General features: G+C 44.4%; 1 protein-coding gene across 1 annotated transcript in view; it reads right to left on the bottom strand.

Moving 5' to 3' along the window:
• camta1a (calmodulin binding transcription activator 1a) overlaps positions 1-24,384 on the bottom strand; it is a gene marked incomplete at both ends in the record, with an annotated part of 295,163 nt that overhangs the window by 26,667 nt on the left and 244,112 nt on the right. The window contains 3 exon segments of the mRNA XM_079238563.1: positions 1,060-3,374; positions 5,495-5,635; positions 9,819-9,972. Of these exon segments, the coding sequence (XP_079094689.1) occupies positions 1,060-3,374; positions 5,495-5,635; positions 9,819-9,972 (2,610 nt within the window).

The following is a 24,384-nucleotide window of genomic DNA, read 5'->3' as shown; positions in this document are numbered from 1 at the left end:
AGTGGCATGTATTGGCACAGCGTAACGTCATCATAGCTGCTTTTGTCCTGCTTGTGGATTTTACAGCGAGGCAGATAGCATGTGTCTGCAGGGCGTATGCTCCATGTATCTACAAGGTAAACTAAAAACAGCTGAGGAAAGTAGCAGTGTTACTTTTCAAATGCAGTAACTCATAAAGCAATCTAATTATAATTTACAGATTAACCTTTTTTACTTTTTGGAGTATAGACCCCAACACTGGTTAAAACCACTGGGTGTTTTTAGCACTTTCCACTCTAGTAATGAGTTTACCAGCAGTACCTTTTTAATAACTTCACATAAATCCCATTCAGTTTTACTTGTTGCTTTTAGCTTCTTCTTAGCAGAGATCTGAGTGCTGTTTTTCAGGATGCCTGAGAGGCAATGTGTGCAGCAAAAAGTCAGTAAAGTGCTTTGGTACAAGTGATCAGAAGTCAAGCTGACCTCAGCCTGTAGTGCTTTGTGGGCAAAGCCTGTAACAGACTGGGACTGGTCTATCCACATTCTATGTTTGTGACTAAAGTTAGCAATAATTTCTTCTTATTTGAAGACTGGGGGTGACAGGAAGAGATGAAGATATCTTATAAGAGGACGCAGGGTGTATGTTAATCCCAGACCTGCAGCAACGAGGGATGTCAAGCGTCAGGTCAGGAGGTCCCCACCCAGTAAAATGAGCTACATATTTTCTCATGTGCAACAATTTGGGTCAATATTTAATTCATCCCAAAGAGTACCTCAAATAAATTTAAACCTAGTTGTCTCATAATGTACTGCACATTGTACTTTACCATTTGGTGCAAGGGAAAATCATGGGAACTGATTTTTAAATCACTTATAAACAGTGTTGTGGTCACTGTCTTATTATTTTTGTATTCTAACTAAAATATTTACCTTGTTAAAATATGAGAACTTGAAATAAGCTTAGCTAAATACAATGAGCTGCTCTTAATTTAATTCAGAGTTGACTTTTACACATCAGTTGACATGAACTCTTGTAAACAACATCTCAGTAATTAGACAGATGAAAGTCCTGTCACTCACCTCGGGATAGGACCACTCCGGGGAATAGTCAGTGACCATGAAGAGGCGGCCAGTGGCCTGAAGTATCCCCAGAGCCCCCTGGGCGACGGCTGCGGAGACCACCTCTGCAACATTCATGTAGGACAGCGAGCCTGCTTCTCCAGTGTTGCCACCTGCTCCGGCCCCTCCACTTAGAGACTGGGGGCTGCAGCAAGGTTGAAGGCACAGCTCTGAGGGGCTGTAACCAGAGCCCCTGGCTCCTCCATCCTCCTGGCCTTGTTGGGGGCCTCCACCAGCTGCGTTCTGATTTTCAGAGCTGTGAGATGTGACTAGCTGGTGAGCATATAGGGCCCCTCCAGTCGACATGGCGGTTCCACTGCCATCCACTGAGATGAAGTCATTGATGAGGTCAGAGAACTGGTTGCCAAAAGATATGTCAAAGTGGTCGAGACTGATCTCCATGCCCGTTCCTGCTGCCCCTCCATTACTGGCTGCCCCACCCAGGCTTTGGTGGGTTCCAACTGTGTTGTAGAGTCCTTGCACCATGCTCGTGCCTTGCAGGAGAGGCTGCAGGTGCTGTTGCTGCTGGGTGCGGTTGCTGCCATCACTGTTGTTGTTCCCATTATGAATTGGTACCCCTTCCCCTGTGCCACCTGTACCTCCTCCGCCGCCATCTGAGGCCTGCTGCAGGTAGTGCTCCGCTCCTCCTCCTTCTCCATTTCCTGCTCCACAGGCCTGAATGTGATCACCTGGCTTGAGCAGATTCTCAGCTCCGTTCTCTGTGGCTCCAGTCTGAGCTGAATTCACATTGCCAGGCTGCTCTAGGCCGACCACCTCTTCATGCTCTGAGCCCAGCCCAGGAAAGGTCCCCTGGTACTGCAAAAGTTGGAGCGAGCCAGCCTGGCCAGGTCCCTCTGTGGGCGAGCCTCCGTTACAGTTGGCCCTGTGCTGGGACTGATGAGCCTGATGATGGTGGTGAAGGTGGCCATTGCTGCCCGGGGAGTCTGTTTTCACCACCTGTAGCCCCATATAAGCTCCAGTGTCATGGGAGTTGTGCTCCATCATATGTGTTTTCTGGCCCAGGCTTGGCCTCCCCTGTTGGTTCTGGCTGGTTTGAGAAGCGTCCTGGAGGAAGAAGCTTGGTGATCGATTCTGGTGTTGCATGTGGGGACTGGACAGGGCCTGTCCGTAGCTCACTGTGGTAGCGCTAGACGAATAGTCTTGCTTGGCATCAATGGCACTGAAATCCATCTGCTCCAAGGTAGTGCTGGGACTCAGACCCCCACCAGATGGAAGCAGAGAGCCTGTTGCAGTCAGACCAAGGCTGCCCTGGCTTGACCCAGCACCAGATGACACAGACACCCCACTGCCACAGTTTACTACTCCCCCCACCTGGTAGCCACTCTCTTTAGCTAGCTGCTGCTCAAAGGATGTGTCTTCTGTCTTGATGTTCTTCACAAGAGCTGAGCTGAAGGTGTAGCCATTGTCTGACATGGTAGGGGAGCGCTGGAGACTGCCGTTGGTGTTGCTGGTGCCACCAGAGGAGGAAGAGGTTGAGGAAGAGTTGCCCTCTGTCTTCAGAGCGCTGCCGCCATAGGTCTGGCCCTGCTTGGGATTGTTCAAAAAGCAGTCTGGGTCAAAGTTCATATTAGTCTCTGGGATCTTGATGGTTCCAGCATCCAGACTGCTGGTCAGCACCAGTTCCTCAGACACACCAGGTGTAGACAACATGGACAGACTGCCTCCTGCCGTGGTTGTCCCAGGTTCCCCTACTCCTCCTGGGAAGGCGAATTTGTGACGATCAGCAGTCACAGACAGCACCAGGCTCTGTGAGGTGGCATCTGCACCCATCAGGTGAGTGTTGGGACCTCCAGTAGGAGACATGCTGTAGACAGGGTCCCCAGTGACCTCAGACATAAAAACACTCTGAGACAGACCTGACATGACAGAGGCTACATGACTCATCCCTGTCACCACGGGGCTGTCAGCCATATCTGGATCGCTGTTGAGGCCACTGCTGATGGAGACGGGGGAGTTTTGCGTGGTGTCAGGGACCTCGACCTGGTTGGTGGACGACACCTCTGTGCTGTTCTGGTGCAGCAGGACGGGCTTATGGACTTTGCCGTTACGTTTCTCTCTGGTGCTAGCCCCTCCACCTCCTCCCCCGGAGCTTTTAGCTCCACCGTGGGCACTGTGCTCAGTCTTCCCCTCAGATACATCGTTGTTTTGTACCTCAGAGTGTGCGCTGCTGTAGCCCCCCGAGCGGGGGTCCACTTTAGGGGAGATAATGCGATGTTTGGCGCTGTTGCATTTGTGGTGTACACTGCTCCCTGCACCTACGGGCAGAAAGAGCAAAAGAGGTTGCAAGTTTGCTTGGAAAAGAACTGGGCAGTAAGACTGTTTAATGAACGACAACATAGATGGATCCTCATTTATCTAAAGTACTTTTTAGTACTTTGTGGTGACAATTTTGCTCTGTAATAAAATTGGTCATCTTATAATTACAGTTTATGACATGTATGTGAAGTTTTACATGCAAAAGAAACAAAGTTGTAACTGGAGGTGTTTTCAGAGAATATATGTAGGAAACTGATCTAAGAGTAATAAAGATGTTCACATAATATTTGGTGTCATAACAAAACCGTGGGAAGCTGGTGAGTTTTAAGAACATTGTTGCTTTAATTAAGCAGGAACTGACTTGTAAGAAGCTATTTTTGTAGCCAAAATAATAAGCATACTTAAGATTAAATTTCACATAAATACATCTTAATAGTCACCCTTCACCTCAAGATGAACCATTTCATAAGTGCAGAAAATGCTGAGTTAGAAAATATGGAATAATAATGCAGGAAAATAAGCCACAGGTGCATTTGGCAATGTGTTTCTCCAAATATTGAAAGTTATTTCTTATTTTAACAGTCACTGGAGTTGCAAATGGGGCTTTATATATTTAAATAGGTATGGATTTGCAAAATGTGACAAAGTGTGGTGAAATAACACCAAATAACTAACATCTAAACTGACCAGTTCATTGAAAAATATAAAACTTAGGATAAAATCACTTTTTCTTACATTAAAACCCCAAATTCCAGATGCATAATGATTTCTTATTGATCGATTTCTAACTTTTATTATAGATTTTTATGTTATGTGTAGGATTTCTTTCTGAAGGCATAGTTCATTAGTAATAAAAGCGTGGCTATATTTGGACAAGCATTTGGAATTCCTTCTACAATAAGTGTTGAAATAAGAGTGGGACAAGTACAAGTGGTTTTTACAGTGGTTTTCAGCATATTTTCCTTGAGGAACCTGTCATTATGCTTTTATTTGCAGCTTTTTTCCAGAAAATATTCACTCTGTCCAAGACCTTTCTTGTCCTAAAACTTTTATCCTAAAACTAAAATGAAGGTAATTCAACATGCAGCACTACTTTACTTTTAAAAGGGATGGACAATCTGTATTGTACCATCTCTGATGTTTTTTAAATAACACATTTGTGTGGTAAAAACCAAAGTTACCAGGATGGACATGAAGTACTCCTGTACAGTGAGGTCAGTAAGCGGATTGACCTCACTAAACCACACAATACATAGATGAAAACTGACTGAAAGCATATTGATTTTTGACTTAGGACATATGATTTAAAATGGCCGAGTAACAGATTTCCATTGCTCCCATTTATTCACTTTGTTGGGACCTGGTTTAAAAGATCAAAAGTGTTTCAGGCTCCTGAAATGCTGTTCCATGTAAATGAAACATCCACATAATAATGAAAAACAAAACAAAAGGTATTGAGATACACCTCAACATGACAGTGTGGACATCATCTCAATTTTAATCACAATGGCTGCAAACAGTCGAATTCTCAGAGACCCTTGGTGCTCTTTGGGGTTCAGTAATCTATCAGACTAATGTAGAGATTGCTAATTTACGTTGTGGTTTTTCTTTTATTTGTTTTACTTCACTTTGTCATACTTTGCATATCAGTGCTTATTTAATTGAAAAATAGTCCAATCAATTTAAATCCAGTTAAATCAACTCCTCCCTTGAAGTGCACAGTTTTGCAACACATTTAGCAAAAACGGAATGTACTCTGTGAAATGACCAAAACTTTGTAAATAACTCCCACATGACTCTGACATTTAATCTGATCTGCATATAAAATGTAGCAGAATAAAACAAGGAGGGTGGATGAAAATATTGACTGTTTAACATCCAAAACCCCACAGGTAACTTCCTCTCTTTTAGTATTTGGGTAAACATTTAGGATATGACACTGACAATGATTTAATAAAGACAAGCAAATGATAACTAAATAAATATCCCTTGATTTAATCAGGAATCACCTGCCTTTAAAAGGCCTCTGCCACCTTGTCTGAACACTAATCTGTATCTTTATGGGTGTTTTCTCCTCTGAATTTTTCAGTTCTCTGTCCCACCCGCGGCTAGCCCTTACCCAGGGTACCCGTGCAGAGGCAGTTGTGAGTCCGGGGAGGTGGCTTAGTTTGGTGGCTGTCCAGAATCTGTTGCACTAGCTGCTCCACTGAGAAGCCAGAGCTGCTGTTCCCATTGCTGCAAGTCCACTTGATGCCATGAACTGCCAGGAGAGAGGAGGAGACAGAGACGTCAGCCAGCTCAACAGACCACCAGCCACGCCAACCCCCCCGCCCCACCCACTGCTCTCCCTGTCTCCCTGCCAGTATGCCTCACATTGCACAGTGGACACCTTTCTGAAATAGCAAAGTTACAATAGTAGATAAATTCACAAGATATTTCATGGTGGAAACAAACAATCCACCAAACAGGCCTTCCAATTTCATTGGTAAGATTTAAGTGGGCTTTCCTCTTGTTTTTAGCTTGCTCTCATTGTTCTTTATAGCCACACTAATACACACTTTTCCTGTGTGTATTATTTTCTTACTGCGTTCAATATTTTCCTTTACTATGAGATCAATCCTTCTGTTGGACTGCTTATCTCTGTTGTGCCTCCTTCCCTCCTATGTTTCAGGGCTCATTGCTGCTCTGTGTGAGCGCAGGTGTAGGTGGCAGCGAACCTGACCTCCTGACCTGGGACACTGCTCTGATAAGAAACCGTTCTAGGCATCACCGAGCAACTGACAGCACATCTTCTGCTGCACCAGGCGAGAAAGAGAGGCTCTCTCATAACCCCCCCCCCCCCCCTCAGTCACACCTCACTAGCACTTCCTAATAAGCTTTCATTGCTCCACTTGTCAATCCGCCACTGTTTCTGGTGACACAGATAGTGGTTTTAGTGGCTGTAAGATGGTAAAAGAGACCACACTGCTTAGGATCTTTAAAAAGGCAATATTTCAGAAGTGAAGCATAGTTGGAAAGAAAAGAAAAAAACCAAGACAGCTTTAATTCAAGCCCTACATTTATCTTCATCTTCTGGTTAAATATGAAAGAGAGAAATTAATAAAGAGCGCCTGATTTAGAGCATGTAAGAAAAACAGAATTTTCTCCGTGCATGTCTGTTTGCACTTGAGATAAAAGGAGATGGAAACGGTGTAAGATGTGGAGAGTGCTAGGGATTAAAGATAGTGCTAGTTAAACTGAAGCAAAAAAAAAAAAAAGAAAGAAAAAGAAGCTTGGAAGCATGATTAGATGACAGCGATGGGGATCGAACTTGAAAGGTTTAAGATCTTCTGGCAGATTGAAGGCTGGTCACCAGCAGATGTCACACATATGCTGTGATCAAGCCAAGATCAGACGACTCTGCTGTAGCAGCTTATAGAGACATTATAAAACCTTTCTTCTACCATGAGTGAGTTGTAAAAACACAGACAGCCAAGGTGACAGGAAACCTTCAACTAATGTAAATTTAATTACTGCACAAATAATTGTTTGACTCTGGAGATGCCTCTAAATGGTGCGTCTTCAGTCACCATTAACCTTTTGACAGACGTAATGGAAACAGCACAAACGAGATGATGTTAATATTACTAATAAAGAGATAATGAGGCTACTGGCATACAAAAAATGCTATCATGAATCCTCTTTTCTTGCCAAAGTGAGCGTAAGTGTCCATCCAGCAGATCTGACTTAGAGGAAGAGCGAGAGCCTATTGCAACGACTTACAGCCACCAAGCAGTGGAATGCCTATTTGTCCAAACAATCTTGTCTCCTCTCTGCCCTAATCCCACATGCCAGATTGCCACAGTCCTCCTCATCTAGATGAGTGTCATCCTGGGGGCTCTGGGTTGTTGACATACAGTTACCACCGTGTCTGCCTGTCTACTCTTCTCACCGACGGTTATATTCCAAAGCAGACATGACAGGAGCAGTGCCACTAGGTTTAATTCTAGGCAACAAGAGCGGAGGCATCAAACAGCTATCCAGTCATATGATCATTCTGATGATTGCATTCTGTCGTGAGCACTACCATGCAGGCTTAATGACGAACACGGCTGATCTGTAGGGCATGTTCCACCTGACTGCTTACGCGCTGCTAGAGACAATATGGGACTATGGAGTACAATCGTTTACACAATAGTCAGTCCTGTCCATCTTGCCTTGTTCTCTTCTTCTCTGGTCCTGTCTGTCTCGCCTGAAGAGAGGCCTTCTGTCTGTGTGAGTGTTTGTTAAAGTCGTTCATGCGCTATCTGTCAGCAGGCTGGGGGCATAGCTGCGGAGAGCTACGTGTTTATTGCATTAGAGTAAAAGAGTGAAACAAGCTGGCTGCCTTGTCTGTGGAACTATAGCGTGACTGAACAGTGATGCCACTCTCTTTACCCTCTTCATCCACCCCGCCCCCTTGCTTCCTTCTCCTTCTCATCAAAAACCACATGGCGTTAAGGATGGTGAGGTCAGACACGGCCACGTTTCACAGGGTTTAGATTTGAACTACTGAGACTTGAACTACTGTGAGTGAGCATCTGCGGATGTGAAAATGTTTGCGACTTACAGCGTCAGCATGTGTGAGTGTTTTGCTCATAGGAGACAAAATAAGCCCAGCTGATCCATCAAATCCACATTCTTCCTTTGTTGTTGCGTTCTTTTTGTACAAGAAAAGGTGTAAAATGTTCCGCGCTGTGAAATATTGTGGAGGGAATACCAAAAGGGTAGAAGGAAAACGAAAAAAGAGCAACTATACTGCAAAATATGGGAATCTTTTGATGAAGGGTGTGTTGACAAAGTTCAGTTTATGAAATAAATAAATTAGTTTTATAAGAACAGATTTTGAACATGGATCATGTGAATATCACACTGATGACACACTCCAACAATCTTGGCTCTTACAGTTAAAATGCAACTATAAAACTGAAATGTTTTACACAGGAATTGCTTGTTTCATATTTTTCTTTCCCCCACTGCCATTTATTTTAAATCTAACAAAGGGCACACACAGTCCCTGCACATATTCTGATAAGAAAACTGAAAGATTTAGGTCAGTCTTGTAAAAATGCATGAGATGGTGAGAGCTTATTTCTGATTTAAGATTAAGCAATGCGTGGCTAATATGTCATGACTTCATTACAACTGTCTGCTCCCTTCATTAAGAGCGTTTGATACATCACTTGACCACTAGATGGCAATGTTGTTACATCACAGAGCTTGTGTTGACATGCTGAGTGCTCCATGAGAAGGAGAGAAGAAAACAGAGGAGAAGAAAGGCAGAAAGCACAGACGGAAAGCAGGAGAGGGAATTCTTGCTCTTTATGTAGCCCCCTCATGTAGCCTGGCAGCTAGAAGGCATCTCACCCTTCTCGTCCCAACAACTGCCAAAGTTAATGACTTCACGCATTATTGCAAATGGTGCTTGATTCTTACATTAAGCCACAGATGTAATGAATACAGTAGGCTTTGTTGCTCAGTAGCTGTCCTGAGGTAAATCTCTATGTGAAAATGCCCTAAAACTAATGCGGTGATGAAGGCAACAATATAGCCGAGGTCTGAGCGATAATGGCTTGGGCTGCCTGTTCAGTATGCAGCCAGCATGTGTGTGTGATTGTAAAGCTGCTGACACCTTCCTCTTCACCTGGCCACATCATCAATAATTGGTCAACAGAATATCAGTCACAGCTCTGCTGGCCTCTACAAGACACACCCGAGTTATTGTCTGGTTGTTAAAGTTGTCTTAAGAGCTCTCTGAAAGATTTTCAACACCCCACAAAGTCCCCTTTTGGCTATCATCATCAGACAAAACCCTTTCTTTTTCCAAAACATTGGCTCAGTGTTTGCCCAGGTGTACAGAAACTCATAAAAACACACAGTGCAACTCACTGAGCATTAGTATAGCTAATAACAACAGGGAATGATCCGTTGAGGAGGGAGGGAGGGAGACAGGGAGGGCCAGAGATGGGGTGGAAGCGGATTCTAACTTTCATGCACTAACATGAATCAATAACCAGCCTGCTGCCCTCTGCTTTGACTGCTTCCGTGGTCCAGACAGAGGGAGGCTGCACTTTAAGTCTGGCCAGACTGGTGCCAGAGGTCAAGGGGAAGAGCTGAACTTTAACCCTGGAGCAGCAGACGGCTCCAGGAACAGGGTACTCAGATAACACTGCAGGAATACGGTAAAAAGATGCTCTGTAGAATGAGGTGCTAAGGGCACTTAGTGCAGCTCTCAGCTAATAGGACTGGATATTAAATCCTTGGACAAAGAAACACTAACATGTATGTGGAAAGACTGTTAAAATCTGTTTAGCAGTAGCAGAAGCAGTCCAAACTAAATGAATATGAGAGGTTATGAGTACGTTTTTGATGTTGGACAAACATGAACTGATGAAAGCAGAACTTATGAATGGGATTATACTCACACATGGGCTTCAGTTGGCCAATCAGCTCCTCCTTGGTCCACTTGGCCCATTCCTTCTTGTCTGTATTGATGGAGCACAAGATCGGTCCACATGGTTTCCCACAGTCCTCAATGGCTGGAACATTCAAATAGTGGACGAGCACGATATCAGGATTCTGTTGGGAAAACAGAAGAGAGCATGGGGAAGGTTAGATGAGATGATGGAACAGATAGCCTCTTGTGTGGTTTAACAGCAAAGCGTTGTCGACACACAGATACTGCAGCTTAGATGTGAGCTTTTGTATGTGGAAAATGACAGCAGGGAGGTTTGAAACACTGCTTAGTAACTCTCACACAGACAAGGGAGACAGAGGAGAGAAGAGGCTATGCACAGCCCTGAACACAGCCAGGGAGCAGAACAAATCTGGGATCAGAAATCTGCAATAATCTCACTCATTATGTGACTGTCTGTATCTGGATCTCTAAATGTGTGCACGATTGGGCGAGAAGCCTAACATGTGTAGTCATTTACGTGTGCACTTGTACGTGCATGTGTGTTAATTACAATGTGTGTTCATGTAACACACTTATGGCATTTTGTCAAATCCTCCCACATAGTGAGATGATGCCCTCAATTAACTCTGCCTGTATTTACCAAGTCAAACCTCAACAATTTGCTGCCTGCAAATTGTCACTAGGTTACCTCTGTAAATTCTCTAAATTGACAGCTTATGAATAAAAGGTAGTGTTTAAAAGAATGTTGTGCAGGTGTGAATAGCACCAATCCACTTCTGTAATCATAGAAAGCTTTGATTACCAAGCACTCACACAAGGAATGTCCCCGTTTAGCGTTTTCAACGTAGTATAAACATCCGACTGCCACTAAAGTCAACAAGTCTAATACTGACTATGATTTAATACTGTTTAAAAATATTCATATGAAAACATATAGAATACATGCCCAGAAATATCTTTAATCTTTCCCTGTCATGATTAAAAGGAAAACCAAACAAAAAAAGATTATGTTTTTGTTTGTTTTTTTTCTTTTGTTTTTTTTTACTTAAATGAAGATGCAAAACCCCCTCAGCATTTGTGCGTTTACACATCTAAACAAGAAGCAAGAAGAGACAAAACAACTCAGTGTCTGATGGAGAAAAATGCTGTGACAACATGTGTGCGTGACTGCAGTTTGAGGCTTCATCAGTACTAAGTGGTAAATAAATCAAGGTGCTGCTACTGTAGGTCTTTGCTCCCTCTCAGCTTGAACCATTAATCTAAGACGCTGCCCCCCCCCCCCAAATCTCTGCTTCGCTGTTACATTAGACAGGGGTGTGGCTGTGGCAGGCGGATATACAAATACTTTGGTGAAAACAGCCCAAAATGTACAAACAACTAAAAGCAACTCTGACGTGTCAGCGCTGTCACATCTCAATTTAACGTAAAGCGGTCTTAGTGAGACAGGTGACCTTTCCCCACCACGTCTACCGCGAGCCGGAGCTGGACATCACGGTCTTTCATCTCACTTCTTTCCTTGTACTCTGTCATTGATATGGACAGTAGGTGATGACTGCTGCCCTGTTTGGATGGAGATGGCGCAGACGGTGTGTGATGCCCCCAGATGGCACCACCAGCTGTGTCAATAGCCAGGAGATGCCCTCAATCTTTACTTGAAATGAAAGCGCAGAATGGAGACAGCTTCATTCAATTATGAGCGGACAAAAATGAATGTGGATGTGTGAGTGGGGAAAGGGGGGGGGTTGTGTGGGTTGGATATGCACACTCAAACACACAGCGCATGCTTAAACACATGCAAACACACAAGCACGGATGCACAAAAACAGATTGAGGAAGGACAAACTCATTAGCATAGTGTAACAGACACTTATAAGCTCGCAAGATGCACAGGGGCTAGTCGGGAACAATCACACACGTGGTTACGCACAATCTCCTCCATTCAACACCCACACTCCCAGCTGTTTCCTACCTTGTCACACATAGCTACACAAATATGCATGCCCACTGAAAGAAATTGACCATGTGGCAGCCTTACAGCTCATCCAAACACAAGTCATTTTTGTGCCACTGTGTTTTACTATTAGAATCTGCTATCTGCTGTAAACCGAGGAGGAAGCCAGAGGCGTGGAACGTCTGGAACTTTCGCTCTCCTTCCCCAGTCTGGTGCTGCTTCTTTTCTCTTCTTTTTACTTTACAACATATTTAACAGTTCTTTTCAAACTCAGGCCTACCTCCGCTCGGAGAGGAAAACAACACAATGAAAATGTAAAGCGCCACATAAATCTATCAGGATGGTAATTTAATTTAATTTCCTGCTGGCTGCTTTCTTTTTCCACAGTGTAATATCAAGAGTTGGTTCTCCAAGAGAAGAGGGAAAAGGCTGAGGGGGAACTTTTTGCCTGGATAGTCTTCTAGAGAAAATGAGATCTCATTAACTTATTGATTAATTGTGCAATGTAGTCTTTTGGTTGTTTTTTCTCTCATTTCCCATGCGGGTCTCAGGGCAGCTTTCCAGCCTCGCTTCCGCAGTGCTGGGGAGGACTGGGATACAGTTGCAGAAACCTGTGGTGTGCAAAGATTTCAGGCTTTAGTATAGAAAGATTTTAGGCCCTTATATTCAGATTCTTATTCAGCATATGAAACTATCATAGAGGTGTTGGATTGGTGAAAAGCACATTTACAGCCAATGGTCATAAGTAACTATCCAGCCCCAATCTAAACAATGCTGATTTAGCCTGGAGGTCTGCAAATGGTGACTACACAATATATTAGTTTGACTCAGGTGTCTTCTTCTTACTCGATGTCAGTAATTTGATTAAGGCAAAATTCCTGCACATTCCTTTATGCAACATATTATGCGTGCATGCAAGCTAAGTGTGCTTCTCAGTATGTGTCAGCTAACTGTTCCCATGTATTAAAGTGTGAATACATCATGCATGCCTGTGTCTAGCCAACATTTTGATGTTTCTGTGTTGTGTTAATGTTTACTGCGCCTCCCCAGAACAGATGGATAGATGTTGAGCTAATTACTAGCAGAGTCTTGGGGAGTCAGCCACGGGGGCGGAAGGCCTGCTGAGTGGGTGGCGGAGCGCCTTCCTGCCCCTCCTTTCACCGATATCAGTCACAAACACACAGAAATATACCGACATACAAAGGCATGCATCGATATGCAAGCTCACGCCCGTGCAAGCACACGTAGACATGTCAAATGCATCCGACATGTCGAAAAGGACACATGAAAAACACACATGCGTATGTGATATTCAAGACATCGCCATCGCAACCGAAGGATAAAGGTGCTGTTGTAGCCTGGCAACAGGTTTCTCTGGCACCCACGCACTGAAAAGCAGCCAGTGCTCCAACGATCTCTCAGTGACTGCCTACCTCATCCTGAAGTCAAACACCCTGTTCTACTCCACAAGACAAGGAAGGAGAGGAAAAAATGGATCCGCTAATGGAGCTAAAGCCAAAGACATGTTAGATGTTGGTGGAGACAGACACGGTGACCTTCTACTTTGTGCTTAATATGTGATAGCGACTGTGCATGTTGAGGCGCAGAGATAGAACTCACTGAGACTTGAGTACAAAGTACATCTATAGATAGAATATGCCATGAGTGGTCAAGGAATGTGAATGCTGTCTCATTAAGTCTCTGTGACCCTGCCACAAGCCCAGCTCTGTCTCAGAACTCCATGTAGCCGCTACCCCAAGCACAGCTCATTAACGGCAAAGGAAAAAAAAAAGGTAAAGGTGAGAGACAGAATTTAAGATAGAGATCAGTAGAAAGACACAGAGACAGAAGGAAGAATGAGAGTAGGAGCGCTTATATTGTCACTCAGGCAGCTCTGCTCCATGATTGTACTCTACCACAGCAGGCCTCGCTTTCACAACTTGTGCACAGGAGCGATAAGAACACCATTAACATGAAAGGATCTTAATTGAGAGGGGATGCTTCAAGGAACGTGGATGAGCCAGGGAGTGCAGGGGAAAACCTTGTTCCACTGTGATAAAATAACCCACACTGAAGAGTGGGGGCTTCAAAGCCCATCAGAGCAGACATGGGCCTAGGTATGGGGAAAGCCTGACTTTCCACCTCAATCCCGAGGAATGAATGGGAACATTTAAAAAAAGAAAGAAAGGAAAGAGACAGTTATACATAGTAGAATTGAGCTTGCAGGCTATGGGGACATCCGTTTCAATGAAAAACCAGATGAAAGCAAAAGAAGTCGATTGTTTTGTCACAAACATTCTGCACCAACTCATAAATAAAGTGGAGAGGTGTATAACTGTGTACTTTTTTGTTCATGAATGTTTCTGTGCCTTTGTATTTCCGCCTGCCTACATTATATTATAAATAGCATGTGAATGAGCGTCAAGAGGCATATTTCTGCATGTTAGTTGGTGTGCGTTCATCAGTATGCATGCGGGATGAGCGCAATGAGCTGGGTCTGAGAGCAGTGGCTGCATATTCATGCTGTTTGTGTGAGGAATGCATATTAGAATTTGTCGAGAGCATCTTCACATATGTCTGTGCGGTTTCGTGCGCACATGAAACACCTGTGCATCGGATTTATGTGTTTCACGTCCTGCAGTCATGGTCCACTGGATAAGTTCGAGGGGTGATTAAAGCCTTACGCGCTTGGCTATGTGGGGGCAGTTGCCCTGGCAGTGGCACGGTGATGGATAGCATGGCGTGCCAGTCATTAGGCAGCCTCCTGGCCTCTGGCACTGAGGTTGCACTCTTAAACACCGCCCTCCCCCACTTGTCCCCAAACACCACAGCTCATTTCAAGGTCAACTGCCTCTGTGGTGCTGTAAGTTCACCTCCACAAGTCGCAAGACTTCTTCCCTTTTTGTTTGGAACCTTTATCGCTCACTGCCAAGGGGTATGTTTTGGAGTGTGGGGGTGGTTGGCTGGTGCCTTGCCTCGTGCCGACCCACAGAAGTGCAGTCATGCACAGGCAGCGCGTCAGCACACACGAACACAGGCTCACGCGCACCGAGGTAAACAAAACTCCACGTCAAACCCTCCCAAAAAGGTAACAAACAGCCTGAGGCTCCTGTTGAGGAGGCAGAGTAAACCTCTGTTTGAACCTGCTTCTCTCTGGGTCGTCTCTCACAAACTCTTTGTTTAAATGTTCCCAGTTTAAAACACAGACACCCTAATTGGGGTGTCTGGAGTCAATGCTCAACTTAACTGCTACTGTTCACCCTCTACTGCACTCAGCTCTCCACTTACTGTGACAATGCCTGAGAGCCAAGCTAAAATGACGTAGAGATGCGAATCAGTCCAGTGGTGAGAGACATTTTACAGAGGGGTGTTATTTTTAAGGCACTTTACCTCATTTGCCTCTTGTCCAAGCTCTGTGGAATGAATGACAGACCAAGAGGTACAGTAGGAGATCCTGATGCAGGGAAGATTCCTACTCCACCTCTGTACCTCCACTAGCTCGCTCATGCGATGGCTGGGAGATATGAAAGGCAGAACTTGGAACTTTTGAGGAACAGGAAGAGGCCAGCATGTTTGAGCGTGTTTCAGAGGAAGCCAGGGGCTGAGGCCTGTGATGTTTAATTCAGTAGCACATAATCACTCCGATGGAGTTGAGAGTGGGGCTTTAAATAACTCCGCTTAGAGGGGCAGAACTGCTTCACTCTGTGTGGGGGAATGCAAGTCGAAGGGTGTGTGTGTGTGCACTTGTGTGTGTGTGTGTGTGTGTAATTTTGCTTATATGTGAGTGCCTTTTGCAATTCTTACATGTCTGTGAGTGAGCATATGAGAGTGCTCCTCTATTTTTGTGTGGGGCTCCTCCCAGCTTTGAAATATTTTATTTGTGCAGTGCAGCACAGTAAAAGGTGGAGTGCGTTTGTTGCTGTGCCAAGCGTCTGCATGCATTACAATAAAAGTGCAAAAGGCCAGTGTTCAGAGACTGAATATGGACGAGCATTCTAGGTGCCAAGCAGACAAGCAGCAAGTCTGGTGCTAAGCCGAACAGTGAGGCACTGAAGGCCCTTTAGCTGCCACAACTCAGCTTGCAGTTTACAGCCTACTTATTCATCCTAAGGCCCTTAAAGAACACACTACCTTCTCCATTAGTTATGTGGTCCCAAGTGAGAGGCCAGGGTGCCCTGGGCGAGCCGTGAAAGGGCCATCAGGAGCCCATCCGGCTGCCATAATAGCGTTGAAAAAGCTCATGGCACTGATACTAATAGTCAGCGGCCATACAGGTGACACTGAGTCACACATGAGTAAAATGAGGCAAGGGGAAGTGAGCCCTCTCAAATGCAGGGAGGATTCAACCGTGTCTTGTCTCTTCATGCTTCTTTTCTTTCGTTTCTGCCTCACAATAACCTCACAACCTCTGGCTTTCCTGGAGTCTTTTCCAATTGCTTGCTCTCTCATTTTCCTTGCTTCCTCTTAGGGCATAGTGCAATTCATTTGGACGGGAAAACACAGCAAACATCGTCTCTCTCTCCACTCTCCCTCTTCTGCTCCCTTTCATATCAGTGCCGGGTCTGATTTGTTTGTGTGTGTTGTCGTTCTCCCTGTGCCAGTCGACAAGTAGTATTTATGTGCCTCTGCCCGTGTCTGAGAGCGAATCAGGACTTCACAGGAGCAGCCAGGGGAGTGAGATGTGCTGGTGCATTTCTAAGCAGGGAGTCACAGGCGGGACTGAAGTGTGTCCAGCTGCAAGACAGGCCAAGCTGGCCACAGTCCCCCCTCTGCGATAGCTCACTGAACAACAATAGACAACACTGATTGTAAGCACCAGCAACAATTGTTACGCCTGCAATGGAAAACTCACCAGTCAATAACTCTTAGAACATAAATGCGCTTAGATGTAGCTATGTGCACTCACAAAAAATACATCAAGAGGCACAGAGACAAATAACCGCGATAGCCACAGACCGGCTGTGTGCTCCGTCAAACATGGTGAGGGGCTCATTATCATTACTGGGCTGAATTCTGGAGCAGAACCTGAGCTCAGCCTGGCAAGACCTCTCTCTGCAGACAAATGCACTGGCTTCTGCACACACATACACACCATATAAATGGGTAATCAAACGTCTGCCCCTCAGGGGGAAAAAAAAAAAAAAAAAGCTCAAATGGTTTCCTAGCAACCAATAGTGTATATTGGTTCCACATGAAAAATGAAAAATAAAGAGTGTGTGTGGTTGTGAGTGAGACAGAATGAAAGAATGAGGTTGAGATAAACAGCGCATATTAGAAAGAGATAAAGGGGTTTATGGGGTGAAGTACAGAGTGGTCAGAGATAAGAGGCTGTTTTATTTGGATATGAAAAGAGACAGAGGGAAAAGGCGCCATCAGAGGACTGCCAATCTGATCGACAAACGGCATTTCCCCAGCCTCACTACGGGGGCAGTGTTGACTGCGAGTTGATCCCAAGTCCACAGATAGTTGAGGTCATGGGAATGTGTTGTCAAATCACGGCTCAGACAGAGATCATCATGGGAATAAATAAGTAGCTTACACACTGTTACAAATATGTAACGCTGCAGGGGAGGGGATTAAACGAGAATCAAAGCATAGGCTGCAGGAAACAGCCTTAAATGCAGTGCAATATATCAAACTAGGTTCAAATGCAAAACACAGGGGGGTTTGCTAAATCATGGAATCAGGTGAAAGTAGCAGTTTGTAAAATTGTGCAGAGGCGAAGCTGAATGTCCAGGTCTCTTAGGAGTGTTTTGATCACAGACAAAAAAAAAAAAAAAGGAGTCCCCTTGAAAAAAAAAAATGATTCAACAAAAAGAAAGAGTTGCATTTTGTTTGTATCAGTGTGCAAGCATATGAAATGTGAGGAGCCAAACAGCGTGTAATAGCTTGTGTGTGTGTGTGTATGTGGTTCCTTAACTTCCAATGTGTGATTGCATTTGTGCATGTTTGGTACATCTGTCTGTAAAATTATGTGCTAGAGCTGGAGAGAAGCGTACTATCTGCAGCCAGCAGCTGCCACAAAGAGGCTTCCCAAAACAAGTGCAGGGCCGTGACAGAGACAGAGCGACCACAGCCTTCTGGTGGTGTAATAGGAAATTAATTGAGACCATCAATATGGTATTAATCATTAAAGCACAGGTGCTGAGGTGGCACTTTGCTGACTGCTCTGCTCTTGGCAGCACTTGCATACACAAAGAGAGAAAGTTTAACCTGCTTTTTTTCCCACAAAATGTAGGATAGGAACTAAAGAAGCAGAGAAAAAGGTTCATCCTCCAAATTCAAATTCATGGAAACACCGGCGCAGAGCAGGTTCCTCGAAATCGTGTTTGAGCTCCGTGTGACAGTGTCTAAATAGTAAGTCGGACATTGAATAGTAGTGGGTATTCTGGAAAAACATTCACATCACAGTGTCAGGTAAACTCCAAGGGAAGCCATGTTTCTTATAACACCTAATCCTTCGTGAGGCAAAACACAGTGAGGGCTGGAGTGGCGGCGTTAATCAGCCAGAGGAGAGCCAAATTGCAGCAACTACATTAAGCCGTTAAGCACACCATGTCTCCAAATTGTTGAAGGTGTCTCACTGAGATGAATGCTGCTTCTTATGAATAATACATCACAACAACACATACACACAAACCAGGCACACCTTCTTTATATTATGATTGCACAGGCACACGTAAAAACATGAGCACCACAGGGTGTGTTGCTGGCTCACGCAGTGCGACGGCGGCGGTGCAGGATGGCGGTCTGGACTGAGAGGCAGAGTTCAACGCATTCTTCAGACTGAGTAAAGTCCAGCATCAAGTAGCCTCCACAGACTTCTTAAACCAAACCACCTCTCCATGTCTGTCAGTGTCAATGTTGGGCTTATGAAATGTTTATGATTCAGGAGCTGTAGATAAGACGGAGATTGATCTGGATCGAAAGGCAAATAAGATTCCCAAAGCTCAGAGTCAGCTGAAAAGCAGGCAGGGGGAACGGAGGGGAGGAGGAGGAGAAGGAGGAGGAGGAGGAAAAGAAACTTAAAGGAAGAAATGCATTAACACAGGTTTGGCCCTGAGAGAGAAGAGTAATAAATACTTCCTCTGAACTCACTCTATACTGGGCACAACAAACACTGACACCTCATCACAACCAGCAGATTGATGCCTTCTATGTGAGTGTGTATGTGTGTTTGTAATTTAGTTATTGCTTGATTGCTGCCATGATTTAGACATGCAGTTCTTCACTGTTGTCTGTTCTTATTCTGTGATGTTTTTTTTTAAAGAGAGAGACCAGGGTACTGGAGGGACTATTTTGGAAAGAGAAATGAGTTGTAATTGTCTGAGTCAGGCATAAAGGGAAAGATCCACATGAAAAATATTCATAGGAAAAAAATTTGAAGGGCAGTGGCATACGGATGCAGATAAGTGCTTGCGATTAGCCCTGCACAAGGCAATTGGACTTTGGTGGAGAATATGAGGCCTTGACTGTTTTCGGTACCCTGGTGTTAACATATCAGCTTTAATTTAAAACAACTAACACTGGAGCAAAATGAGACATGATGTCATCAAATGGAGCGTTTTCAAAGGCCTGAAGAATGTGTGTGTATGCATGCATCAATGTGTGTATTTGTGTGTCTGCAGTTGAGCCAGATAGCGGGATAAGACCCTTTGATGGTTCTCCCAATGGCCCTGGCCAGCTTGCTGGAGCGGAACAGAGCAGAGGCCACCAGAGAGTTAGGGTCCAAGCTCTAGGGCCTGTTCTCTCCCTCCTCCTCTCAGGCTGCCTTCCCCTTACCTCCTCTGATCAACACTGATTCCTAATCGCTAAGGACAGTGTGGTAGATCCCCTTTTCCCTCTCATCTCTCCACTTTTTTCTTCTCCATTTTATAACCTCTGCCTCTACCACACCATTGCAAGCCAGCATAAAATAGATGAACTTGCGTTATGTTTTATTATGAATGTGCATGTGTGTCCAAATGTGTTGCTGCTTAACTGCACACAGTCTGCTGGTATTTCTATGCATATTTGTGAAAGAGAGTCAGTTTGAGTCTGTGTAAATACATGAACAGGCTTATACAAGGCTGTTAAAATGTGTGCATGTGTCTGTATACAACAAGATAAGAGAATATCCTTGAAAAAACAATGGCAACATAAACCTCCGTGATTTATGTGTAGCATGCATAAACTTGAATAATAACACATCCCCTCATTTTGGTGGCTTTATCCCAGTTATCTAATTGCTCGTCTTTTTTTTTTTTTTAAATAAACTAATGAATGTTGCCTGGTTGAGGCCTGGAATCATATAGGCAGCAATAAGAAGCCCTGTTTTAAATCCCACACTGCATCAGAACAGCTGAATAATTTGTAGGAGAAATAATTACGGGGCAGAAGATTAGGCATCAATCCTGGAACACCAACGGTGCCCTCACTGGAAACTACCTCACCCATAAGCCAAGGCTCCATTAGGTATTGTCTGGGGCCTGCAGGCTAATTTGTTTGCATCAATAATACATTCAAAGGATTTATCTAACTTGCAAATGAGTGTTCATTTAGTGGTTCAAGAGGCAAGGAGGAGAGCAGGCAGCAGGATTGTAGGTGTGAAAACAGCTGGTTGGGGCTATCTGGGATATAGTTAACTCTTTATTGAGCAGCGGGATGGTGGTTCATCCATCTAGCTGCTTGGAAGTCTACAGAAATGGCTGCCTCTGTCACGCAGAGAAAACGAGCCAGAGTTAATGTAGGCCAGATATAAGATGTAAGTGACCAACTCTTGGAAAGGCTTTAGAAAAGAACCACTGCAGCCACAACACATTACCTGCTGCAGCAAATGGTCTCTGATCATGTGCCAGACGATAAAGTGACAAAGAGGACTGTATGTGTGTGTGTTAGAAGACAGGGCTTTGGTATTAGCAAAACATGGTGGGTTGTCCGTCGGGGACACTGGGATTCCAAGTGCCCTTTGATCTCAGTGCTATGCTGTCAGAGGGTGGGGCAGGGGTAGTGGAGGGGGGGTCAAGGCAGCGAAGGAGCTGGAGAGGGAGGAAAAAAAAAAAGTTGAGATTGGAGAGGAGGAAGGAAGCTGGCCACGAACATATGCTGCCTCTCTATGCCAAGCCCCTCTGGCTCAGGCAAACCCACACATACGCTACACTGCTGCTGCTGTTAGCACTCAGGCCCCCTCCAACACATACACCATGGCACTACTTAGTCAAACAAAGCTGCAGAGATGAATCTGGAAAGAGACCGGGCCTCCCCAGTCTCAGCACTGCCAGGATAGGGTGGCATAACACAGCCTGATTATACACACACACATACACATGCATAAACAGAGCGGAGGCTTTCAGCTGTTTGGCCTTAGCAACCCTCTAAATATGCGACTCTTCTGGTGTTAATCACCGCACCACACTGCTGAACGAACTGTCACATCGTTTTCAGTTGGTTTCATGAGCGCTTCATGTGCAAGTCTCTTTCAGTTTGATTAGTTATTAGCAGAAAGTACAAAAGCTTCATTTGTTCAAGCCAAGCTTTAAGACAGAGCAGTTCAGTGAGAAATGAAAAATACATTCTGTTTATTTCTCACATGGTCATACAAAAGGTAAAACAAGACTTTACAGTACAAAACAAAACAATACAGAGCACCATGCTCGAAACATTAATATTTAATGACATGACAAGTTTTATTTTTCATACATTCGAAACACGGTGAAATTTTTGCATTTTGTGTAAAAAGCTTTGAATGTCCATATGGGTAACCATTAGCTGTAAAAAAAAAAGGCACATTTGCATCATATATTTTTATCAGATAGGAAAAAAACGTGCAGTTTTAGATGAAGGGGACAGGTTACGTTTCACACAAATCTACGTATGAAAAGTTTTTTTTTGAAGATTTATTGTTTTCATAATGATTTGGAGAAGTTGTATGCATGACTGTGTGTGTCAGACAAGGACAAGAGTCGTGTGGTTACTGATACTTTGTGTAAATGTGCGGTCTGATGCACCGCACACCTAGAGGTATCATTAACACCAGCAGTCTGGAAGGTTCAATTCAGTTTTCATTGCTTAAACATTTTATAAGTACCTGAATTAAAATTCACAGAAAGGTCATACAGTAACATTTTTATACAGCACTTAATAACATTTTCACATTTTATCACTTATCTATGAAACATTTTGTGTAATGAGGCGTTTACATTAATTGAACTGCTGCAGCGTGGCTGAGGGGGGTTCAACAAAAATGTTTGAAATGTGATTTACCATGTTGTTCGAGGAGAGGACGGTGGTAGTGGTGAAGGGAGGGTGGAATCTGGATGGCCTTGGAACAGTGCTAAACACGGCTCCCCACTGGGATTGAAACCAAGGGCAAAAAAGCCAGAAAACATCAAGCACATCAGATCCAATTTGCTTGCTCACACACAGACACAGACACACACACACACACACACACACACACACACACACACACACACACACACACATGCACACAGGAACAAACAGGCCCTTTCAGGTTCCACACAAACCCGCTCATGTAATAAACTTACACAAAAATGCAGACACGCCAACACCCTCAGACGTGGTGATATGTGATAACAAACGCTTGTATAACAGTAAAATCAAATTCAGGGTTCATCCTGCAACTGGAGCCTCGCAAACTCAATTCCCCTCTGCTGTCTCGCCACCTCACGTTCCACGGCTTTTCCATGTGAACGAATGGGGTCAGTATCGTCACATAAACACCATCCTTTGCTCTCTCCTCCCTCTCCCCTTTCTCAGTGAATGGATGCTGAGCAATGGTGCATATCTACACAGGGATGGCAAGGGCACCAAGGAGAGAAAATCAATACTATATCTCACCACTAAGCACAATCCCAACCAAAAGCAGCTGGAGTTTGCAGGTTGCTCCATAAACTGGACGGCTTCATCCGGCTGGCCACTGTGTCGCTGGATTGCTACAGTAATGCACTACAGCACAATGGCCTGGGCCAGAGCCTGCCAGACACAGAGCTACACACACTCACAGGCACAAAAACACACATGCACCTAGACAAACAGCACACTCCCAGGGGCTTGGGAATTGCAGCAGCAATGAGAAAAACTCTCATGAGGCAGGAACAGAGTTGACAAACACTCTCCTGCCTCACACCCAAGGATAAGCACCTCTGGACCATTTAGCCCACCTTTACTGTGCCTGTGTATGTGCAAGCATGCACATAAATACATAGACACATACACACACATATGCATACAAATGCAAACACACATAAAAAAGGCAGACCCTTAAAATACCCTCTCTAAAAATAGCAGACAGGAAACAGAGACTATTATTATTGCACACACGTCCTGCCTTGGTCCCACCAAGGAAAGGGAAGAGACTAATGATTTTCCTGGTGCAAGCAATTAAAAAACTATTTGTCACCTGCCAGACTGCATATGACGTTAAGGGCCTTGGCAGGAAACCACAGAGTAACACCCCGTAGAGGAAATGTACACACAAAAAAGTGGGTTGCACCATCGAAAGTGGTCCAGGGGCAAAAAAAAAAAAAAAAAAAATGGTGCATGAGAAATAGGTGAGGCCGGAGGGTTACATAAAAATTGGAAGCAGGAGGAAAATGAGCTATGAAGGGAGGAAACAGTGCTTTGAATAGGCAGACAGAGTTGGGTAAATGGCTGATTTATCCGGACAGGTTAATACCAGGCCAGTCAGAGCCTCAGACAGCACACTGCCATCAGGAAGTCATGTAATATTTAGAATGCAGCCAATGAAAGTCATTCTCCTGCTGCGGTGCTCCTGGCTAAAATAGAGATGTATATTTCTCCACCTACCCTCAACACATCCGAACACAAAAGAAGAGAAAATCCAACTTTCTGACTTTTTTTTTTTTAAAATCCTGGACTGTATGTGTGTGTGTGTGTCACTCTCTTTCTGCTGCCTGTACACCACTGCAAAAACATTCAGGTTCACACATATTTGGTTTTTTAACTGAATTGCCGCAGTCTCCGTTGGATTACCAAGACCAAGAAAAAGAGTGAATCACGTTTAATTGAAGATCAGTGTTTTAATATATTTTAATGACCGTCTACTCCTGCTTTTCTACAGTCTCCACATTAAGGAGTAAATATGGCAAAAGTGGGATGAGAATAAGGCTATGAGCCGGTAGTAGCCCGTAAGGAAGTCCCTGGAGAGGCTTAGGTGCTTTTTTTCCTGTCTTTTTGTTGTGCCCTGTTGGGCTGTGTCAGGTCGGAAATTTATCATTTGCAGCCTGTGTGAGGGTTAGGATGCGACGCAAGGGGCCCTCACTCTGACTAAAGCCTCCCACTATTTATAGGAAAATGCTTCTTGATGCTGCTACAAGGGGCCAATATTCAGCTCTGGGACAATGGGAGAAAACCTATATAAATTGGGAGGGGGTTGTAAATAATGTTAAGGCAAGCATTATGCCTCCTTTGCATTACGCAGACCTACCCGGATCCGGCTTCTAGCATACGCTCGGCTGCAGTTATTTACGAGGCAGCTTGTTAACGGCGAGTGATTTGCACTGCTCGTTTGCTCCTGCTCATCTCTACCAAATGATATCATCTTCTACCTCTAATCTCCCAATTTTAATCCCCATTCTCAAAGCACCCCACGCCACCTCTT

Source organism: Telmatherina bonti (assembly GCF_933228915.1).
Source record: "Telmatherina bonti genome assembly, chromosome: 4".
NCBI classification, from domain to species: domain Eukaryota; kingdom Metazoa; phylum Chordata; class Actinopteri; order Atheriniformes; family Telmatherinidae; genus Telmatherina; species Telmatherina bonti.
This window is presented reverse-complemented; position numbering and strand designations above follow the sequence as displayed.